At 42.8% G+C, this 19,288-nt stretch overlaps 1 protein-coding gene and 1 long non-coding RNA gene across 8 annotated transcripts in view; one reads left to right on the top strand and one right to left on the bottom strand.

The window, feature by feature from the left end:
- Positions 1–232: 232 nt before the first annotated feature.
- Positions 233–19,288, bottom strand: part of NAA16 (N-alpha-acetyltransferase 16, NatA auxiliary subunit) — a 98,419-nt gene continuing 79,363 nt past the window's right edge. For 5 of the 7 annotated variants that reach the window (XM_072782886.1, XM_072782882.1, XM_072782883.1 and 2 more), the window contains 2 exons: positions 18,379–18,476; positions 15,752–17,125 (listed from right to left, as the gene is read on the bottom strand). In XM_072782886.1, the coding sequence (XP_072638987.1) occupies positions 16,928–17,125; positions 18,379–18,476 (296 nt within the window). In that variant the 3' untranslated portion in view covers positions 15,752–16,927. Of the gene's footprint in view, positions 674–3,845; positions 6,258–15,751; positions 17,126–18,378; positions 18,477–19,288 lie in introns of those variants that run through there. The other 2 variants (XM_072782888.1, XM_072782887.1) reach the window with 2 other exon arrangements.
- LOC140608102 (uncharacterized) lies at positions 1,889–3,317 on the top strand. Its single transcript, XR_012010081.1, has 2 exons — positions 1,889–2,512; positions 2,985–3,317. It is a non-coding gene; the product is annotated as an uncharacterized lncRNA (long non-coding RNA).

Here is a 19,288-nt window from a genome sequence, read left to right as displayed (position 1 = left end):
AGGCTGCCTGGAAGGTTTTTATTTAATATGAAAGTGGTTTTTATATGTAGAACCCTAGTGAACTGATTTTTATGCTTAATCCATTCTTTAAAAAATATTTTTTTTTATTGAGGGAATGGACTGTGGTCACTTGGAAATATATTGGCACCAATTCCCCAAAAATATCTCTGAGGCACACTGATTTTCAGAGGCAATGGAGGATGCTGGGTGTGCAGCCAGGCCCCACCACCTCCGTCTCCACTTAGGTTGAGAGGCAGGTCAGCTCTGTGTTCATGGATGGAAATACTCAGAACATGAAGTATCACATAAACCTCCCTCATGTAATAAATTTCCATCCTTCTTCCAGGCAGTGGTCCAATGTATATTTTAGATTCCTTCTTGAGCATCTGTCAGCGTCTCTACCTCTTACTTCATAAGCCAACCTATATTTTGCTCTTATATTTTTAATCAGGTTGAGTAATGCAGCTACCAGTCAAGGACAAAATTGGATTGATTTTCTGTGGCTATGAATAACACAACAGGGAATAAAAAGGAAACAAGTACAGACAGTGTGTCTCCAGAGAGGTTCACGAGAGTCTCCGAGGAACATCAGGCTCCAATTCAGTGTTTCCCAGAATTTCAGACATTTTTGTACTCTCTTCATGAATTTTGTTACACTCATTTACTACTTGCACTTTTAAAGGAAAAAAAAACAGCTGTATTGAGATATAATTCACCTGTGTAACGTGTACAATTCCATATTTTTAGTATATGTCCAGAGTTGTGCAACCATCACCATAATCTAATTTTAGAATATTTTCATCCCCCACAGAAGAAAGCCCAAGTCCATTAGCAGTAGCTCCCCATTCCCCCCACACACACCTGCTCCCCAGCCCTAAAGAACCATTCATCTACTTTACGCCTCTGTGGATTTGCCTATTCTGACTTTTCATATAGGTGAAATCATAAAATTTGTGACTGGCTTTTTTCACGTACATAATGCTTTCAAGGTTCATCCACGTTGGAGAATGAATTAGTCCTTCAATCCTTTTTATGGCCAAATAATATTTCATGAAATGTATATACCACTGTATTAGAGTTCCCCAGAGAAACAGAACTGACAAAGTATGTGCATATTATATATATATAGAGAGAGACAGAGACAGAGACAGAGAAAGACAGAGAGAGACAGAGCTCAAGATTTATTTTTAAGGGTTGGCTCATGTTCCTGGAGGCTTGGGGAGTCCAAACTGTGAGGGAGTAGGCTGACGGTCCAGAGACCCAGGGAAGAATTGCAGTTTGAGTCCAAAGGCTGTCGGATGGCAGTATTCCTTCTTGCTCAGGGCAAGTCAGTCTTTTGTCTTCTTTGGGCCTTCAACTGATTGGACAAGGCTCACCTGCTTTACTTAGACTCCACCAATTTTTTTTTTAAAGAATAACAAGGTTTATTTATTTTATTTATTTATTCATGAGAGACACACAGAGAGAGGCAGAGACTTAGAGGGAGAAACAGGCTCCTCACAGGGAGCCCGATGCAGGACTTGATCTCTGGACCTGGGATCACGCCCTGAGCCAAAGGTAGACAACTCAACCACTGAGCCACCCAGGCGTCCCTCCACTGATTTTTTTTTTAAGATAGATTTATTTATTTATTTATTTATTTATTTATTTATTTATTTATGACACAGAGAGAGAGAGAGAGAGAGGCAGAGACACAGGCAGAGGGAGAAGCAGGCTCCCTGCGGGGAGCCCAAGGTGGGACTCGATCCCAGGCCCCAGGACCACAACCTGAGCCAAAGGCAGAAGCTCAACCACTGAGTCACCTGGTGCCCCTAGACTCCATCATTTTAAATGTTAATCACATCCGGGGGCAGGGGGGCACCCGGGTGGCTCTTGGTTGCAGCTTAGCTCGTGATCCAGTACCCGAGCAGCGTGTCCCAGAATGTGGCTGGACGGTAACACCAGAACCCCCCCGAAGAGGGGCCCCCCCATACCTCTGTGACTCCATTGCACCCAAGGTCGGGATGGCTCCCAGAGACCTGTCACTTCTGCTTTAACGGATTGGCCTTAGTGAATTTCCCCAGCTGAGTCGGAATCCAGTCCCTTTCCGAGGACACGACCTATGACAGCCATTCCCAAGGTCACTGCAAGATTCCGGGAGTTTGGTTTAATGAATGACCGACCGGGTGGGAGGAAAAGCTAAAAGCACAGAGAATCCAAACACACTGCCCAAGTCCGACTTTCCTGATGGCCTGAGCAGCAGCTGCCGTCCGCCCCAGTCGCTTCCTCCTTTCAACGTCTGGCAGCAGGTACTAAGAAGCAGAAATGAGATGCAAAGACCATCCGCCGGCCGCAGAAAGGTGACCAAGGGAGGCAGGGCTGGAAAAGCCCAACGAAGAATAATCGATCTCCAAAAAATCACAAGCTGATTCACGCTGGGAAGAGCTGCTGAGCACCCCCCCCCAAGACTGCACCAGGCACAGAGGGGTACAGATGCATGAGGGGGTGCAGGAACCCCTCTCCCTCTGCCCAGGTAGGGAGACGAAGTGCCCGTCACATTGGATATCTGCACAGGAGAGGTCCCAAGGTGTGCCATCTGATCCGATGAGTTCAGGGGGAGGAATGGGAGAGTGGCCAGTGCGCTGATGCAGGAGGCCAGGGAGCAGAGGCTGCGGAAGAGGGCTGGCGGGGAGGCTGGCGGGGAGGCTGGCGGGGAGGCTGGCGGGGAGGCTGGAGCACCAAGGCTCCTGGACGGATGGCGCTGGGCACGGGAGGGAGAACGCAGAATGGAAGCCGAACATTATAAATGGTGTGTGTGTGTGTTTTTTTTAATCAATTAATTCCTTTGTCCCCAGAACACCTGGGTGGCTCAGCGGTTGAGCATCTGCCTTCCACTCAGGTCATGATCCTCTCTCTTTCTCTCTCTCTCTTTCTCATGAATAAATAAATAAAATCTTTAAAAAAAATTCCTTTGTCCCCCTTTGGGTCCTGTATTTCTGATTCAGGTGGGCAGATGGAATGCTAACCGTAGCCCTGAGCCTACGTGGTCTCCTAGTTGTTGGCACTGGTTAAGTAAGAAAGCTGCTGACTGACATGAGAAGCTGTTGATGGATGAAGGAACAGGCAAAATGCTAAGCAGAGCCGGTTAAAACTGACTTCACGGGACGCCTGGGTGGCTCAGCGGTTGAGCGTCTGCCTCTGGCTCAAGATGATCTGGGATCAAGTCCCGCATCAGGCTCCCTGCATGGAGCCTTCTTCTCCCTCTGCCTCTGTCTCTGCCTCTGTCTCTGTGTCTGTCATGAGTAAATAAATAAAATATTAAAAAAAAAATGACTTCACAGAGGCGTCCAGGTGGCTCAGTCGGTTGGGCATCTGCCTGTGACTCTGGTCGTGATCCCAGGGCTCTGATCGAGCCCGAGCCCCACATCCTCTGCTCCGTGGGGAAACTGCTGCTCCCTCTACTGCTCCCCCTGCTTGTGCATGTGCTCGCTCTGTGTGTCAAATAAATGAATAAGTAAAATCTTAAAAAAAAAAAAACCTGACTTCCAGATCTGAGGTCTGAAAATATTTGCAAGAAAAACTCCTACCAGCTAGTCCTCTGCAGTATCTTGCCTGAAAAAATGTATGCTCCTACCCACACTGTTGTGTATCTTGTGTCCATGAAGGGGCCTTTTATTTTATTTTTTTATACATTTATTTTTTATTGGTGTTCAATTTGCCAACATATAGAATAACACCCAGTGCTCATCCCATCAAGTGCCCCCCTCAGTGCCCGTCACCCAGTCACCCCCACCCCCCGCCCACCTCCCCTTCCACCACCCCTAGTTCGTTTCCCAGTGAAGGGGCCTTTTAAACGTTGCCGCTCTCTTCTGTGTTGCGTAAACTTTAATCGCCAAACATAACACACGGGGTGGCAATGGTGTGGTGTTCAGAGAGTGGAAAAAAGCCGGGTAGAAAGGACAGGATGCCTGGAATTTCCTTTACATGTTCCAGAAAAAATAGTGGGGAGGAGATAAGGGAACAGGTAAAAATCAGACCACTGGGACCAAGTGAGGTGAATGTGGACCACACTTCTCAACTCATTTCTGTCAGTTGAAGCTGGGCAATCGGTACATGAGAGTTGTACTCCTATTCTCCTGTTTTCTCTACTTGTGTGTGTATTTGAAAATTTCCATAATAATTTTTTAATGATTTTATTTCTTTATTCATAGGAGACACAGAGAGAGAGAGGCAGAGACACTGGCGGAGGGAGATGCAGGCTCCACACAAGGGAGCCCAATGTGGGACTCGATTCCAGGACCCTGGAATCATGACCTGAGCCAAAAGCAGACACTCAACCACTGAACCACCCCGGCGTCCCAACATTACAAGTTTTTAAAAGGAGAAAAAAAAAAGTCACCCATCATAATCCCACTGCCTTCTGCTGACACCTTCCAGCCCCCACTCCAGGCGGACATAATTTACAAGGCAGCAATCAGCGTCTTTGCCTTCTGAACACTACGCTAAGTGTGTTCCAATGACCTGAGACAATCTTCATAATTGGAATTTTAACGGGGGCCGATGATTCCACTTTTTATTTATTTATTTTTATTTTTAAAAAATTTTTCCACTTTTTAAAATACTTTTTCTACCATCAAATATCTTAGGTTGTCTTCAGTTTCAGTTTTTCGTTCTGTTGTTGCTTTGGCTATTATAGAGATAACATATGAAAAGCATTTAGCACAGTGCCTGGCATATAGTCCTCGTGAGAGTTAATCCTATGTGTCAGCCTGACTGGGCAAAGGGATACCCAGATGCCTGGTGAAACGCTATTTCTGGATAAGGGATGTGAACATTCGATTCAGCAGTCTGAGCAAAGAGATCTGCCCTCACCAGCGTGGATGGGCATCCCCGACCCACCGAAGGCCCAAGGAGAACAAAAAGGCGAAGGAGGGAGGAATTGCCTCCTTTTCTTCTTGAACTGGGGCATCCGTCTTCTCCTGCCCTCAGACATCAGAGCTCCTGGCACCTGGCCCCTTGAACTCCAGGACTTACACCTGCAGCCTGACCCTGAATCACACCACCGGCTTTCCTCATTCAGGAGGCAGACAGCAGGCTGAGGGATTTCTCAGCTTCGAAAGCCAGGCGAGCCAGATCCTATAATCAATCTCTTCTATCTATCTATCTATCTATCTATCTATCTATCTATCTATCTATCATCTATCTATCCATCTATCCATCTATGTATCTATCCATCCTATTGGTTCTATTTCTCTGGGGAACCCTAATACAGTGCTCTATAAATCTTATCTATTATAGAGAATATTATAGTAAATATCTTTATGAATGCAGTTTTTATAAAATAACTATTTTATAATAGTAATCCATGCTCACCGTAAACAAAACAATGTGAAAAAGTACCAAGAAAGTGAACATTACCCAACGCTAACACACAGAGACGTGTGTGCATGCACACACTTAGAGGTGTATAAACTATGCAATATGATGGTAGTGGGATGTTATATATGCTTTTATGTAAGTGGCTTATTTTTATTCAACAATATGCAGTGGGACTCTTTTCTCATCCGTGTAATTGCCCGTATCATTTTTGACGGCCGCATCATGTTCCACTGCTCTTACCACAGTTACCCTACCGATTCCCTATTGATCAATATTTAGGCAGCAATTTTACAATTTTACAAAAATAAGTTTAAACAGCTCTCTTGGTTTCTGATTAGTTTCATTCACGATAAATTCCTGGGAGTGGGATTCATGGGGCTTTATGTCACAAGATCATTTTACCCCAAAGCAAAAATAGCTGATTTTTTCCAAACCTCTACTAGAAGAGAGCAAGCCAAGTTCTGTCCCCCTTGGAGAGGACAAGCCAGAAACACAGCCCAATATCTGTCACTCTCTCTGTATCTCTGTCTGTCTGTCTCTCTTTCTCTCTCTCACACACACATGATGTTGGTAAGAAGAAAAGCACCCTGCCCTTAGGCTAGCATATAACATGTAGAGCAGCACTTGGAATGGGTTCTGTTGTTAATTAGGACCCTCGTAAGCTAGTCTTGAGTATTTCATAATATGCTTTGGGCAGTTTGACGTGGCAACTCTAAAGACCAGTAGGAAATTGGAATAGAAAAAAGAATTATTAGCTATAGGATATTTATATCTCAAACAACAGCAATCATGGATAAGAGAAACAAACCAGACAGTGAGAGCCTTGAGATCTTTACCTGTCTTCATATATCTCTGAACTTGTTTTTTTATCTTCTTTCCATTTTCGGAGCACCCAGGTGCTGTGAGAAAAATAAGGATGCAAGGTTAGAACCTAGGACTTGACTGGTCCAGACTGGCTCCAGTATTAAATAAGCACATGCTGCATAAAAAACAGAAATCAGTACATACTTGCATTTAAAAAAATACAAAACACTACCTAAAGTCATTGAATTTTTATCCTCTTCTGTAATCTTTTTCATATAAATACTTTTTAAAAAAAGATTTCTATTTATTTATTCATGAGACACACACACACACACAGAGAGACAGAGGCAGAGACACAGGCCGAGGGAGAAGCAGGCTCCATGCAGGCAGCCCGATGCGGGACTCCATCCCGGGTCTCCAGGATCATGGTCTGGGCTGAAAGCGACACTAAACCGCCGAGCCACCTGGGCTGCCCAGTAGTCACAACTTTTAATATAGTTTAGAAGATTTAGTCTGGACTCTTGGGTTCAGGTCACACGATCACTGTATCAGGGACAGTCTTGATCCCTGGCGCTTGCAGGTATTGGAGGATTGCAAGCCTCGCTTCATGTGCAAAGGGCTTTGAAGAAGCAATTGCCCGTTTGGGCTCAAAAGCTATCTTGCAGAGAAACAAAAAAGAGGAGACTCAAATATTTACTGGACTATAGATAACAGAGTGCTGCCACCCAGGCCACAATCACATCAGGCTCTCACCGCAGCACCCATGGGACACGATGGATAAATGCCTGCCCAGCGTCACCCAACTTTGGGTGTCTCACCTTGCCTGTCTCACTCCAAAAGCTGTGTCCTTTCCTCAATGCACTACTCTCAGATCACGAGCTGGGAAGAGCTTTGCGAAGAACCAGGAAGATGTTGCTCCCCCGTAAAGCAGTGAATGGTTTCCCGTGATCCCTTTGCTGCTGCCTCTCTCCAGCCCAGCCGCCCCCTGCTCTGCAGGCTCCTCACCTCTGATCCCAGCATCGCCCGGAGCAGAGGAGCTCAGCGTTAAAATTAGGTCGCTTTTCTTCAAAGGGAGCGTTTATTTATTTATTTCTTTTAAATATTTTATTTATTTATTCATGAGAGACACACACAGAGAGAGACACACACACACACACAGGCAGAGGGAAAAGCAGGCCCCATGCAAGGAGCCCGATGCGGGACTCGAACCAGGAGCCCCAGGATCACGCCCTGGGCTGAAGGCAGATGCTCAACTGCTGAGCCACTGGGGTGTCCCCAAAGGGAGCTTTTAAAAAGTGTCACTGCCCAGGCCCTCCCCAAATCAATGGAATTGAAATATCTGGAGGGGGAGAGTCCCGAGAGTGTTTTATAAGCGCTTGAGTGATGAGCAGGCAAGAGTGGGGGCGGGGGGTGGGGAGAAGAAGTAACTGGGGAATATTCATGAAAGGCACAGTGGAATCCTCAGCTTCCCACCTGCTGTGTCCGCTGGTGGTCAGGGGTTGCCGTCCACGTTGTACAGTAGAACACGTTTCTGCTCATACCCCAACCCCTTCTGTTCGGTGTAGAATTAAGGAGGGAAGGCTGCCGGGCTCTCCAGTGCTCTGACCCCGGGTGCCCCTCCCTGGCTGAGGCGAGAACCCCCACTGGGGGGTGCCACCTGCTGCTGATTACCTTCTCCCGACCACCACCATCATGAAGACAGACAAGACAGGGGCATCTGAGGCCCCGGGGAACACAAGGGACTCGGTCACCCTGGGGAGAGCGGCTGGCGGCCAGCACCTGTGGAAGAGGCCGCATTAGGTTTGGGGGTTCGTTAGGGAGCCCCGGGGGAGCAGGTGCAGCCGCGCGCCGCCCCGCCTTCGTCGGCCTCTGCACACAGGGGCTCTGCAGCGAAGCCTCAAGGTAGACCCGTGGGTGCCCGGGGTTAACCTGGAATCTTCCCCGGGCGCGACGACGGGCAGCTCGCTCTGCGTATGTAGGCTGCCGTGTTCTGCGTGTCCGGGCACTAGTGGGAGGCGGGCTTGCTTCGCTTGTGGGGGCCCGGGGGACTCCGTCCGTTAAGTGGGTGACTCTTGGTTGGGCTCAAGTCACGATCTCAGGGTCCTGGGAGGATTCTGCTTGTAGCTTCTCTCTCCATCCTTCTCCCTCTGCCCCTCCCCCTGCTCATGCTCTCTCTCTTTCTCTAAAATCAATCAATCAATTTTGAAAAAAAAAAAAAAAAGGCTTCAGGGCAGCCCGGGTGGCTCAGCAGTTTAGCACCTGCCTTCAGCCCAGGGTGTGACCCTGGAGACCCGGGATCAAGTCCCACATCGGGCTCCCTGCATGGAGCCTGCTTCTCCCTCTGCCTGTGTCTCTGCCTCTCTCTCTGTGTCTATCATGAATAATAAAATGAAATAAATAAAATAAAATAAAATAAAATAAAATAAAATAAAATAAAATATAAAATAAAATAAAATAAATAAAATAAAATAAAATAAAATAAAATAAAATAAAAGGCTTGGTTCACTTTTGTCCCACATTCAAAACTCTCATTGTCTCTAGACTTTTGAGCCCAGGAAGAGAGAGCCACGTCCACGAAATGGTGCACAGAGCCGAGGCTGCTTGCACCCTTTAGTTCTGCCGCTGAGCATGACTTCCCGTGTGCTCCAGGGGGCCTACTCGTGCCCCCTGAGGTGCCCGGGGGGCAACCAACATGGTTGACTCTGAGGGCCTTCCGGCTGGAGGACACTGAGCCACGGGGTACTGCTCACCGGGATGACCCTGCCCCCTGCAGAGAAGGAGAAGGGGGGCTGGGCCTGCCCGAGAGCAGTGTCCCCTCCACCCCCCTCCGACCAGGGCCCTCCGCCGCCCCTAACTCCTCCACACCAACCAACCACGGGCCAGTGTGGGCTTTCCACTTCACAAACGTTGCATCTGGAATTTGTAGTGTGTACGGAAGGCAACCGCCAGGATATATTAAATCCGAAAGTATATGTTACACAACTTCTAGCACATGGAAACCATCTCATTTCCCCGAAACAATTAAAACACAGCAAACAACCCAGGCCCTTCTACAGCCGGTGGGTCGGTCGTTCCCGGCAGTCTTAAGAAATCAGAAAAGTAAATAAAACTGGAAAAGCTTGCCCTCCAGTGGGGGAAACTATGAACTAACCGCATCGGCAACAGGATTCTAGCCCTGAAACCACACGGAAGTGCGCTGACTGGGAGAGACAGGGGCCCCCACGATGGGCTCAGTCTGGGCCCGGCCCTCAGGGAACTGATTCTCTTGTGGAGACAACCAAGACTTAACTTACTTACTTACTTACTTTATTTATTTATTTATTATTATTTTAAAGATTTTATTTATTTATTCATGATAGATAGACGAGAGAGACAGAGACACAGGCAGAGGGAGAAGCAGGCTCCATGCCGGGAGCCCGACGCGGGACTTGATCCCGGGACTCCAGGATCACGCCCTGGGCCAAAGGCAGGTGCTGAACCGCTGAGCCACCCAGGGATCCCCCAACCAAGACTTTAAACACAAGTAAGATACGTGGGCACCGAGCATCCTGACAGAGGAAGGAGCATGTTGCAAGGTTGGCAGGTTTGAACCCCACTCTGCTACTGAAAAGCCCACAGGCCCCGGGAAAAGCTGGTTTCTCTACTGGTGGTGGTGGTCCATAGCACGAGGGTGCTAATGCCTCCCTGCCAGGGCAACTGTGGGGGTCAAATAAGACTGGTGACAGCGCTCAGGGACTGCAGGCATCCATCAGCGGCACTATGGATACTACTTTGTGCTGAGCTGAGGGCTTTGCACTCTAGGCAGACAGGCCTGGGGACCCTCAGGGGCTCACAATCAAGCTGAATGAATGGAGAACCCAAAGAAGTCCTCGACCACTGGTGCGCAGAGCTGCCTTACAGAGGGATTCGGAAAAGGCGTCCCTCTGGGGGGTGGGGGGGCTGCATTGCAAAAAAGATGCCCCTATGGGAAGAACCATTAGACAGATGTCACCAATATGGCAGCCACTAGCCATCTGTGGCCATTTAAATTTAAATTAACTGGATTTTAAAATCCACTTCCTCCGACACATTAGCTGTAGTCCAAAGCACTCAGTTGCCACAAGTGACTAGGGCTCCCAAACTGGACACTGCAGATCAGATCAATGGACAATAGATGAGAGACAGACAGACAACTGTTTTCAATTCTTTGCCCTGTTTTGTTTGCTTCTTGTTTTTTTTTTTTTTTTTTTTTTTGGGGGGGGTGTCTTTTTGTTTTGTTTTTGATCTTCTACTCTTTTTCTACCTTCTCTGGTTTCAATTGAGCAGTTTATATGGTTTCATTTTCTCTTTCTTAGCATATTAGTTATACTTCTTTTACAATCTGTTAAGTGGTTGCCCTAGTGTTTGCAAAACACATTTACAACTATTTTAGCGTTCTCTTTTTATTTTTACACTTTTTGTTTTAATTCCAGTTAGTTAACATATAGTGTGGTATTAGTTTCAGGTGTACAATATAGTGATTCAGCACTTCCATACATCAGCCGGTGCTCATCACAAGTGTACCCCTTCATCCCCATCACCTAATTCACCCATTCCTCCACCCCCTTCCCCTCTGGTAACCATCAGTGTGTTCTCTGGAGTTAAGGGTCTGTTTCTTGGTTACTCTGTTTTTTCTTTTGTTTGTGAAATTCCACATATGAGGAAAATCATATGGTATTTGTCTTTCTCTGACTTATTTTGCTTAGCATTCTACTCTCTAGCTCCATCTATCTTGTTGCAAGTGGCAAGATTTCAAATTTTTTGATAGCTCAGTAATATTCCATTGTCTACACATACCACATCTTCTTTATCCATTCATCAGTCAATGGACATTTGGGCTCTTTCCATAGTTTGGCTATTGTTGATAATGAAGATAGAAGAAAATGGAATGAGACAGTTGATCAGAGTTATGAACTAATAGAACTATCTAAGTAAGCAAAGACAGTGATGGGAACTATAAAGCAGAGACAGAGATGGGTGTCAAAAGCGATTTGGGAGAAGTCGTGGGAGGTTGTGATGAGGTGAACCAGCTATGGAAGGAATAGCCAAGTGAACAGGACATTAGTTAGTGTGACTTACCTAAGTTATTCAGAAGTGAAAGTTTCTACCCATAACAAGGAGTGGATGTGGCCAGGGGATTGGTTAGTTTGATCTGAATGAAGATGAAAATCACTGAAGCAAAGGGGATCAGGGAACTGGGAGGTGGTGTTGAATGAGTTCACCAAATAGATGCTAAAACCACCCAGAGGTTCAGCACGATTGGAGGGAAGAGAAAATCTGTGAGTCAGGGAGGTGCACAAATGACAGCAACAAGGAGGAGTCGAGGATGACACAGCCCAGTGACATTCATCTCAAAGAGACATAGGTTTTTATACAACAGTGGAAGAGTAATGGGCTAGAAGCAGTTGTGAGTGAAGATAGTGTGAACCCTCTCTCCAAACACATGGTGAGAAAATAGTCTCCACTTGAAAGGACTGCTCGATGGAGAACTCAAAGTTTTCAGTTAAGGTCAAAGACAAAGAGGGAAATGTTGAAAGCAGAGACTGCGGGTGTATAGAACTGTAATGACCACGGAGTGGAGTATTTCCAGAGGAGAAGTTGCAAAGAATACAAAAGACATAAGGGAGGCTTGGCGAAGGAAGAGAAAACAGATGGGGATGAGAGTATTGGAAAGAACAAGCCAGAGGGGTTTATGCCTTAGTGGTCACAAAGAGACGGGTCACAGATCTGCCAAAAGTATTAGTCCCAGCAGATCCCTGGTGGATTAGAAGCAGGGTGAGGATACGGGGATAGGCTTTCAGAACTCAGCGATGGCCCAGAGAGGATTCCTTTCAAAGGCAGTCCTAGTCTTTGATAATTAGAAAAACTCCAGCCAGTCCTAAATCAGCCATGGGGTGAACTGACCATATGATTGTAGGTTCAGAGGTTCCCAAGAGCCAAAAGCAACATAAAATCTAACTCAGGTGCTATGAAGACACTTTAGCAACTTGAAGACAACAATAGTTATCTGAAAAGTGCAAAATCCCAAAGGAGATACAAAATTTTAATAGAACTTTGTGTTCTAGGACTAATTTCCCACACTTGGGGGAATGAGGTAGGTAGGGCTTAATAGGCAGACCGTTAGTGACTTAAACAATTTTAATAAACAGTTGAGAACCAAATCTGTTACTGAGAGTATATAAGTTGAAGTTATTTCACAGATAAAAACTTATCAGACTTCACTAATGATCTTCTTGGACAGGACAAGAGTCACTGGGCACTGAAATGTTATAATGCTTATACTAAGCTTCATAGTTGCTCAAATCTACACTGTCCAAATGTTTTTATTCTATGATGTATTAAAGAACTTAGAGACATACTGCCAATCGGATGTCTATTAACAATTCTCAGGGATCCCTGGGTGGCTCAGCGGTTTAGCGCCTGCCTTTAGCTCAGGGAGTGATCCTGGAGTCCCAGGATCGAGTCCCGTGTTGGGCTCCTTGCATGGGGCCTGCTTCTCCCTCTGCCTGTCTGTGCCTCTCATGAATAAATAAATAAAATCTTAAAAAAAAAAAAAAATCACCTCAAGACCTGAATGGAGTCTTTCTAGTCCTTCTGGAATGCTCTTCACTCACATATCTGATTTGCAAAGCCTTTCGAATGTCATTTCATTTGAAGTGCCTTCTTGGCCCATCCTACTTAAAAACAGTAAGCCATTCTCAACTACTCTATTTGGTATAGAATTCTACATACATAATAACTCAAGGGAATTGTACGATTTATCTTCAGTAATTGCTCCCTGCCTTTTTTTTTTTTTTGTCTGCTTCAGTTTTTGAGGGGAAGAGATTAGTGTATTAAAACCTCCAACTATAATGGTTGTTATTTCTATTTCTCTCTCTAGTCCTTTGCTTTTGGTTGATATAACTTAAGGGTAATATTAAGTGCATATAAGTAATAGGTATGTACTTTGTATTTTTTTAATTGAGATATAATTGATATATATTAGTCTCAGGGATGTATCTCACACACATATATAAGATATATATATATATATCAAAATGGTTATGATGTCTAATTAACATCCATCAACAAAGGTAAACATTTTTACTGTTAATTTTTTACAATTTCATTTTTAGCATTAAATTTTTTTTTTAACCAATGTATAGTTGATTCTTGAACAATACAGGGTTTAGGGGAATTGCCCCCGTGCAGTTGAAAATCTCAAAAATACATGTATAACTTCTGACTCTCCAAAAATGACTATAGCTTACTGCTGACCAGAAGCCTTACCAAGAAACATAAACAGCTGGTAACACATATCTTGTATATGTATCATACATTGTATTCCTATAAAGCTAGAGAAAATAACATGTTAAAATCCTAAGAGAAAATATTTACAGTACTATACTGTTATAAAAAAAAAAGTATAAGCAAACCTAGGCAGTTCAAACCCACATTATTCAAGAATCAACTGTAATAATGTCTTTGTCATATTTTGCATTAAATTCCACTTTATTTAGACTATTGTTCCACCTTATTCTGGTTCATATTAGCCTGTTAGCTATTTCTATCCTTTTATTTCAATTTTTCTGGTTCCAAGTGTCTCTTGTAAATAATTAATACAATAATTGGTTATTTAACCCATTCATGTTTATTTGTAATCAGTGCTACATCCAAATTTCTGCCACCCTATTTTCCATTGACTATACTCTTTGTTCCTCTCTGCTTCCCACTAGATAAACTGAGCAAGTTACTTTCAATTTTTTTTAGATTTATTTATTTTGGTGGGGTCAAGGAGAGAGAGAGGGAGAATCCTTAAGTAGACTCCCTGCTGAGCAGAGTCCAATTTGGAGCTTGATCCTAGGACCCTGGGCTGAAATCGAGGGTCAAACGCTTAACCAACTGAGACACTTAGAAGTCCCTTTTTTCTTTATTTATTTTATATATATTGAGAGAGCGTGGTTGCACAGGAGCAGGTTGGGGCGCTGGGGCAGAGGGAGAGAATCTTAAGCAGGTTCCATGTTCAGCTTGCTCTCATGACCCTGAGACATGACTTGAGCTGAAATCAAGAGTCCAGCACCTAACGGACTGAGCCACCCAGGTACCATTCTTGAAGGTTTTTTTTTTTTTTAATATTTTTCATTTATTTATTCATAGAGATGCAGAGAGAGAGGCAGAGACACAGGCAGAGGGAGAAACAGGCTCCATGCAGAGAGCCTGATGTGGGACTCGATCCAGGGTCTCCAGGATCATGCCCTGGGCTGCAGGCGGCGCTAAACCGCTGCGCCACCGGGGCTGCCCTTGAAGGTATTTTTAAATGCTATCACATTCTGGCTAATTTGGCTGGATATAATATTTTAAACTCAAAGGTATTTTTTCTTCAAGAATTGGAAAAAAAACTTTTTTATACTCGATACTTTTGATAAATTTGACTTTGAAAATGATCTGCTCTTTTTCTCTATAAGCTTTTAGACTATTCTCTTTGATATTCTAAAATTCCACTATAATCAACAGTACTCTCTATCTTCACCCTGTGCTGGGTTTTTCTTCATGGTAATTATCACTACTGAATATTACATCCTGTATTTGTTTCTCACTCTTCCCACCAGAATATAAACTCTATGAGGATAGGACTTAACTTCTGTTCACGACTGCATATGTCATACCTAGAATAGTGTCTGAAACATAACAGGTGCACAATAAATACAGACTGATTTATGGCTCTTTACCTGCTAGGCTTTGCCCACTAAATTCATTCAGTTCCTCAAGGGAAAAATCACAAGAAACCTGAAGCCAAATTCTTAAATTACCACACTATGCCTTTAAACTTTGTGTCTCTTCCTCTGTTCTGATAATCTTGGCAGGATCACCCAGGACAAAGGACTTCTCCCTTTTCTCTTGAGACTAGAGACTTCTCTAAGTACTTGGTTCTCAGATGCCTTTCCTTTAGCTTTTTGAACTGTAAAGGGCCTCTGCCAAAGTTGGAGGCAGGGTGGAGGTGGGGCAACATGACACAGCCCTGCTTCCTAGAACTACAAAAGATGCCTGCCCCTAACCCAGGTTTATACGATGTTTATACTCAAAAGTGAGATGGGAGTAGGAAGGAGAACAGACACAACCTCTATACACTGACTCAGACACTACTGGATTTTACCCTTTATCCTGCCTTCCATACCCTGAATCTAACTCTTCACATTTCAAGTGTATCCACCCTGTAACTCTCAGAAACTCTATACGATCCCAATGGGATACTTTTTAAAAGATTGCCACTGAACAAAAATAAAAATAAAAATAAAAAAGACTGCTGCTGACAGCATGACTTCCATATTATGATTAATGGGAATCATTTATCCAAGTGGCATCTTGCTGAAAATAACATAACAAATTAAACGTTTGTCAGGATCACTTAGTGACAAAGACTGCCGAGCTCTAAAATTTTTAAAACACTAAGAAGCAGCCAAGCTGCTGTGGCACCAGAATTTATTGGTAGGTATTTATTTTTTAATCAACTTGTAAAAATTAAGATGATTAAGTTTTTATTCCTTCAAAGAAAAAGGAAAAAAATGTGAAATAATACACAAATACAAATAAGTAACTGTGTACAAAATAATTTATTACAGCATTATGTAGGTTGGCATTATTTTACAGTGAGTTTATTTCTCTTAACAATTATGAATCTAAATAGCTTAGAGTGAAGGAAAACCATCTTAATTAGAATGGCTTCTCTAAATAAAATCTCCCTTCTTGAATTTGTATTTGCCTTAAAGGGATGTATTAATATTAGACATATTTACACAGTTCTGAAAGAACTATACTGAATGATTCCATTATTGTTTTCTGTACAAGATAAAACAAAAACCTATACCCCTCCCCCCAAATATTGCTCAACAATGTTTTAATAGACAATAGCTTAAATTCCCATTCTGCTGATACAAAAATGTATTTAATAGTCAATGCATGGCTATAAGAGTGTTTCCTTATAATTTGTATTCTTCTCTATTACTCTCCCTTGAAGCACACCACTCAGATATAAACTACTTATAGTCAAGAAGCAAAGCAATTTAGTCAAGAAGCATAATTCTTACCCGTGGGTCTTTAAAAGTCTGATCTAGGGATATGCAACAAATTTACCAGTGAATTTCCATGATTAAGACACAAACCAATCTCCACATTCTGAATCATCTAAAAACTGGAGTACCCTTATTCAATAGAAAGTATCATTTTCATGGATATTAAAAAAGGAAATGGTAAATCATGAAAAAATTAAGGTGTAAAAAGGGCAAACTGAAAAAAAAATTAAAATCAATCTCTATGTCTGCCAAAAAAAGTTCCATATTGTTTTTGACAGTCAATACTTTAAAACTGATGTGCCCTACTTAAAAAGCAAGCAAAAACCCAATACAACAAACCAGTAACAGATCAAAACACAGATTCTGAAACCAAGATCTAAAGAAAAAAACACAGTGGGGCTGTATACAACCTAGCTCAATAAGAAATTATATTCATGATACTGAAATGACAGCACCCATCACAATGCTGATAATCTGAAAGTTTAGGAAAACTGTACAAGTATAAACAGGTAATTTTAAACAGATGTTTATGTAAATTGGCAGAGTCAGATAAAGGCTAAGATAAGCTCCCGGAATACTCCATTTAAAAATTCTATCCAATTATTTCATTTCATAGCTCTACTAAAATACACCCTGAAAAAGAAACCCTGATCTGAATTCAGCTCGGAGTCTTACAGGAGTTGACTTTGCACGGGATTTCAAATTTCGTTTGCCAAGACGTCATAGTTAACTGCATGGTTGAGCGCCACATTGTGACTGTCCACTTCACTCACACCGGGCAGGAAAGCAGAAGTGAAAGGAAGCAGGTTATGACAGGCCACCCTGTATTCTTCATACTGGGAGTTACAGTTCCCAAAGCTGCCATCAAGCAGTGCCTCGGAAACCTTTAGTAAAGTCTATCAAAAAAGGCAAGAATAAAAATAATTTTTAAGAAAAAAGGTTGGTTTCTAATCACTTCAATAATCAAAAGGAGCTATGTGTTCATGAAACAAAGGAAAACCGGCAAGGCCTCAGTATAAAATAACTGCCTGTTATTCACAGTAAGTAATCACCTCAAAACAGGAACATTTTATTTTTTCACTTTTATTTAAATTCAATTAAGTAACATATAGTGTATTACTAGTTTCATAGATAGAGTTCAGGGATTCATGAGCAGCACACAACACCCAGTGCTCATCATTTCATGTGCCCCCCCCAATGCACATCACCCAGTTACCCCATGGCCCCCAACCCACCTCCCCTCCAGCAACCCTCAGGTTTAAAACAGGAATATTTTAGCAATCAATTCTGCAAAGCCTTAAAAAAAGTGATAAAATTCTAATATTTGAAAAAGTGCATCTCTGAAACTGATCATTAAAATGCAAATGTCCTTTATTAACAATAGTTCCCATTTACTGACGGCTCACTATGTGCCAGGCAGGGACTAAGCCCTTCACTGTGTAATATTAATATTACACCAAGCGGGTTTGGAAGGTGATACAGACACACCTGGTGTAATATTGTGCCTCACTCTATGGTGCTTTGCAGATATTTCATTTCTAAGAGATTGAAGGCTTGTGGCAACCCCGTGTCGAACAAGTCTATCAGCACCATTTTCTCAACAGCATTTGCTCACTTCGTGTCCCTGTGTCATATTTTGGTTATTCCTGTAAATATTTCAAACTTATTCATCATTATTATATTTGTTATGATGCTCTGTCATCCATCAGTGGTTACAATTTGTTGAAAGCTCAGATTGATGGTTAGCATTTTTTAGTAATTAACTTTTTAATTAAGGTACATATCTTGTTTTTTTAGACATAATGCTGTTGCACACTTAACAGACTACAGTATAGTATAAATGTAACTTTTATATGTACTGGGAAACCAAAAAAATTCACTGGGCTCACTTTATATTGTGCTATCCACTTTATCTGCAGTGGCCTGGAGCTGAACCCACAGTATCTCCCAGGAATGTCTGTATTTTCATCCTTACCTTATAAATGAGGAAAAAGAAGCCAAGAAATGGGAACCTGCCTCATGTGACACAGATCATAAATGGTGGAGCTGAGACCAGACTCTGAAGGCCCACTCAAGAATTATGTTGTAAAGACACGTTTTGTCACTCAGCATCCGTAAATTTGCAGAAGTTGTGTCTGGTAGATCTTACCTTTACATTTTTATCTTTTATAGTTTCATCCAATCTAGTGGCAATAGCAATTGCTTTCTCTTGCCTTGACTTGTCCAGAAAATACATCATTTTAGCACCTGAAACACCAAGACACTGCAAAATGAGAGAACTCCTAGAACTTAAAATTGATTTGATTGACATCGACCAGTGACTTAAAATATGGTTCCAAGGGTTTAATCAGCAGTGGGTTGGAGCTGGCTCTCACCAGGATTTGGGAGCCAGCTGCAAAGCTTCCTCCCAACCCTAATTCAATGACACCCTATTGAGGTGGCCTGGGGCAATATTTTATTTATTAGGTATTCTCTTCCCCTAACATGGGGCTCAAACTTACAACCCCAAGATCAAGAGTGCTCTACTGACTGAACTGGCCAGATTCCCTGGCCTTCTGACTTTCTTTACGATGCTTTTATTTTTAAGTGGCAAAAATTATCTTTTTCTTAGAATTTCACATATTTGGGGAGGCATTTTCCATAATAGCAATAAATAAATGGTTTTCATTTTTGTTCATTATCTTCTCGAAAAGAAATTCTTATTTGCCTTTACTACCACGAAGTTATATTTTTCATAGGAATGAACTTTTTTCCATCAGAATCAAGAAGTTCCCCTTTAGAACGAGAAAGCTTAGGTTGAAATATTTAAATATATGGCTTAACACAGGAGCATAGTTAATAATATTATGTACTTCATTTTATCTCCAGTTCCTTTTCCACAATCTTTTTTGTCCAGTTTACCATCTTGTCCATCCATGTCATTTTGTCATTTTATGAATTTGTATAAACTGCCTAAAATCCTTCCTGTAACAGGCAGGATATAAATAAATCCTTGAAATACAAAATATGTAAAGTAGCAAAAATACAAGAAAAAATAAACCACTCATAACCACAGAACA

The sequence above is a fragment of the Canis lupus genome, chromosome 17, assembly GCF_048164855.1.
Source record: "Canis lupus baileyi chromosome 17, mCanLup2.hap1, whole genome shotgun sequence".
Taxonomy (NCBI): domain Eukaryota; kingdom Metazoa; phylum Chordata; class Mammalia; order Carnivora; family Canidae; genus Canis; species Canis lupus.
Note: the sequence above shows the minus strand (reverse complement) of the source record. Positions and strands in the feature narration are given on the sequence as shown.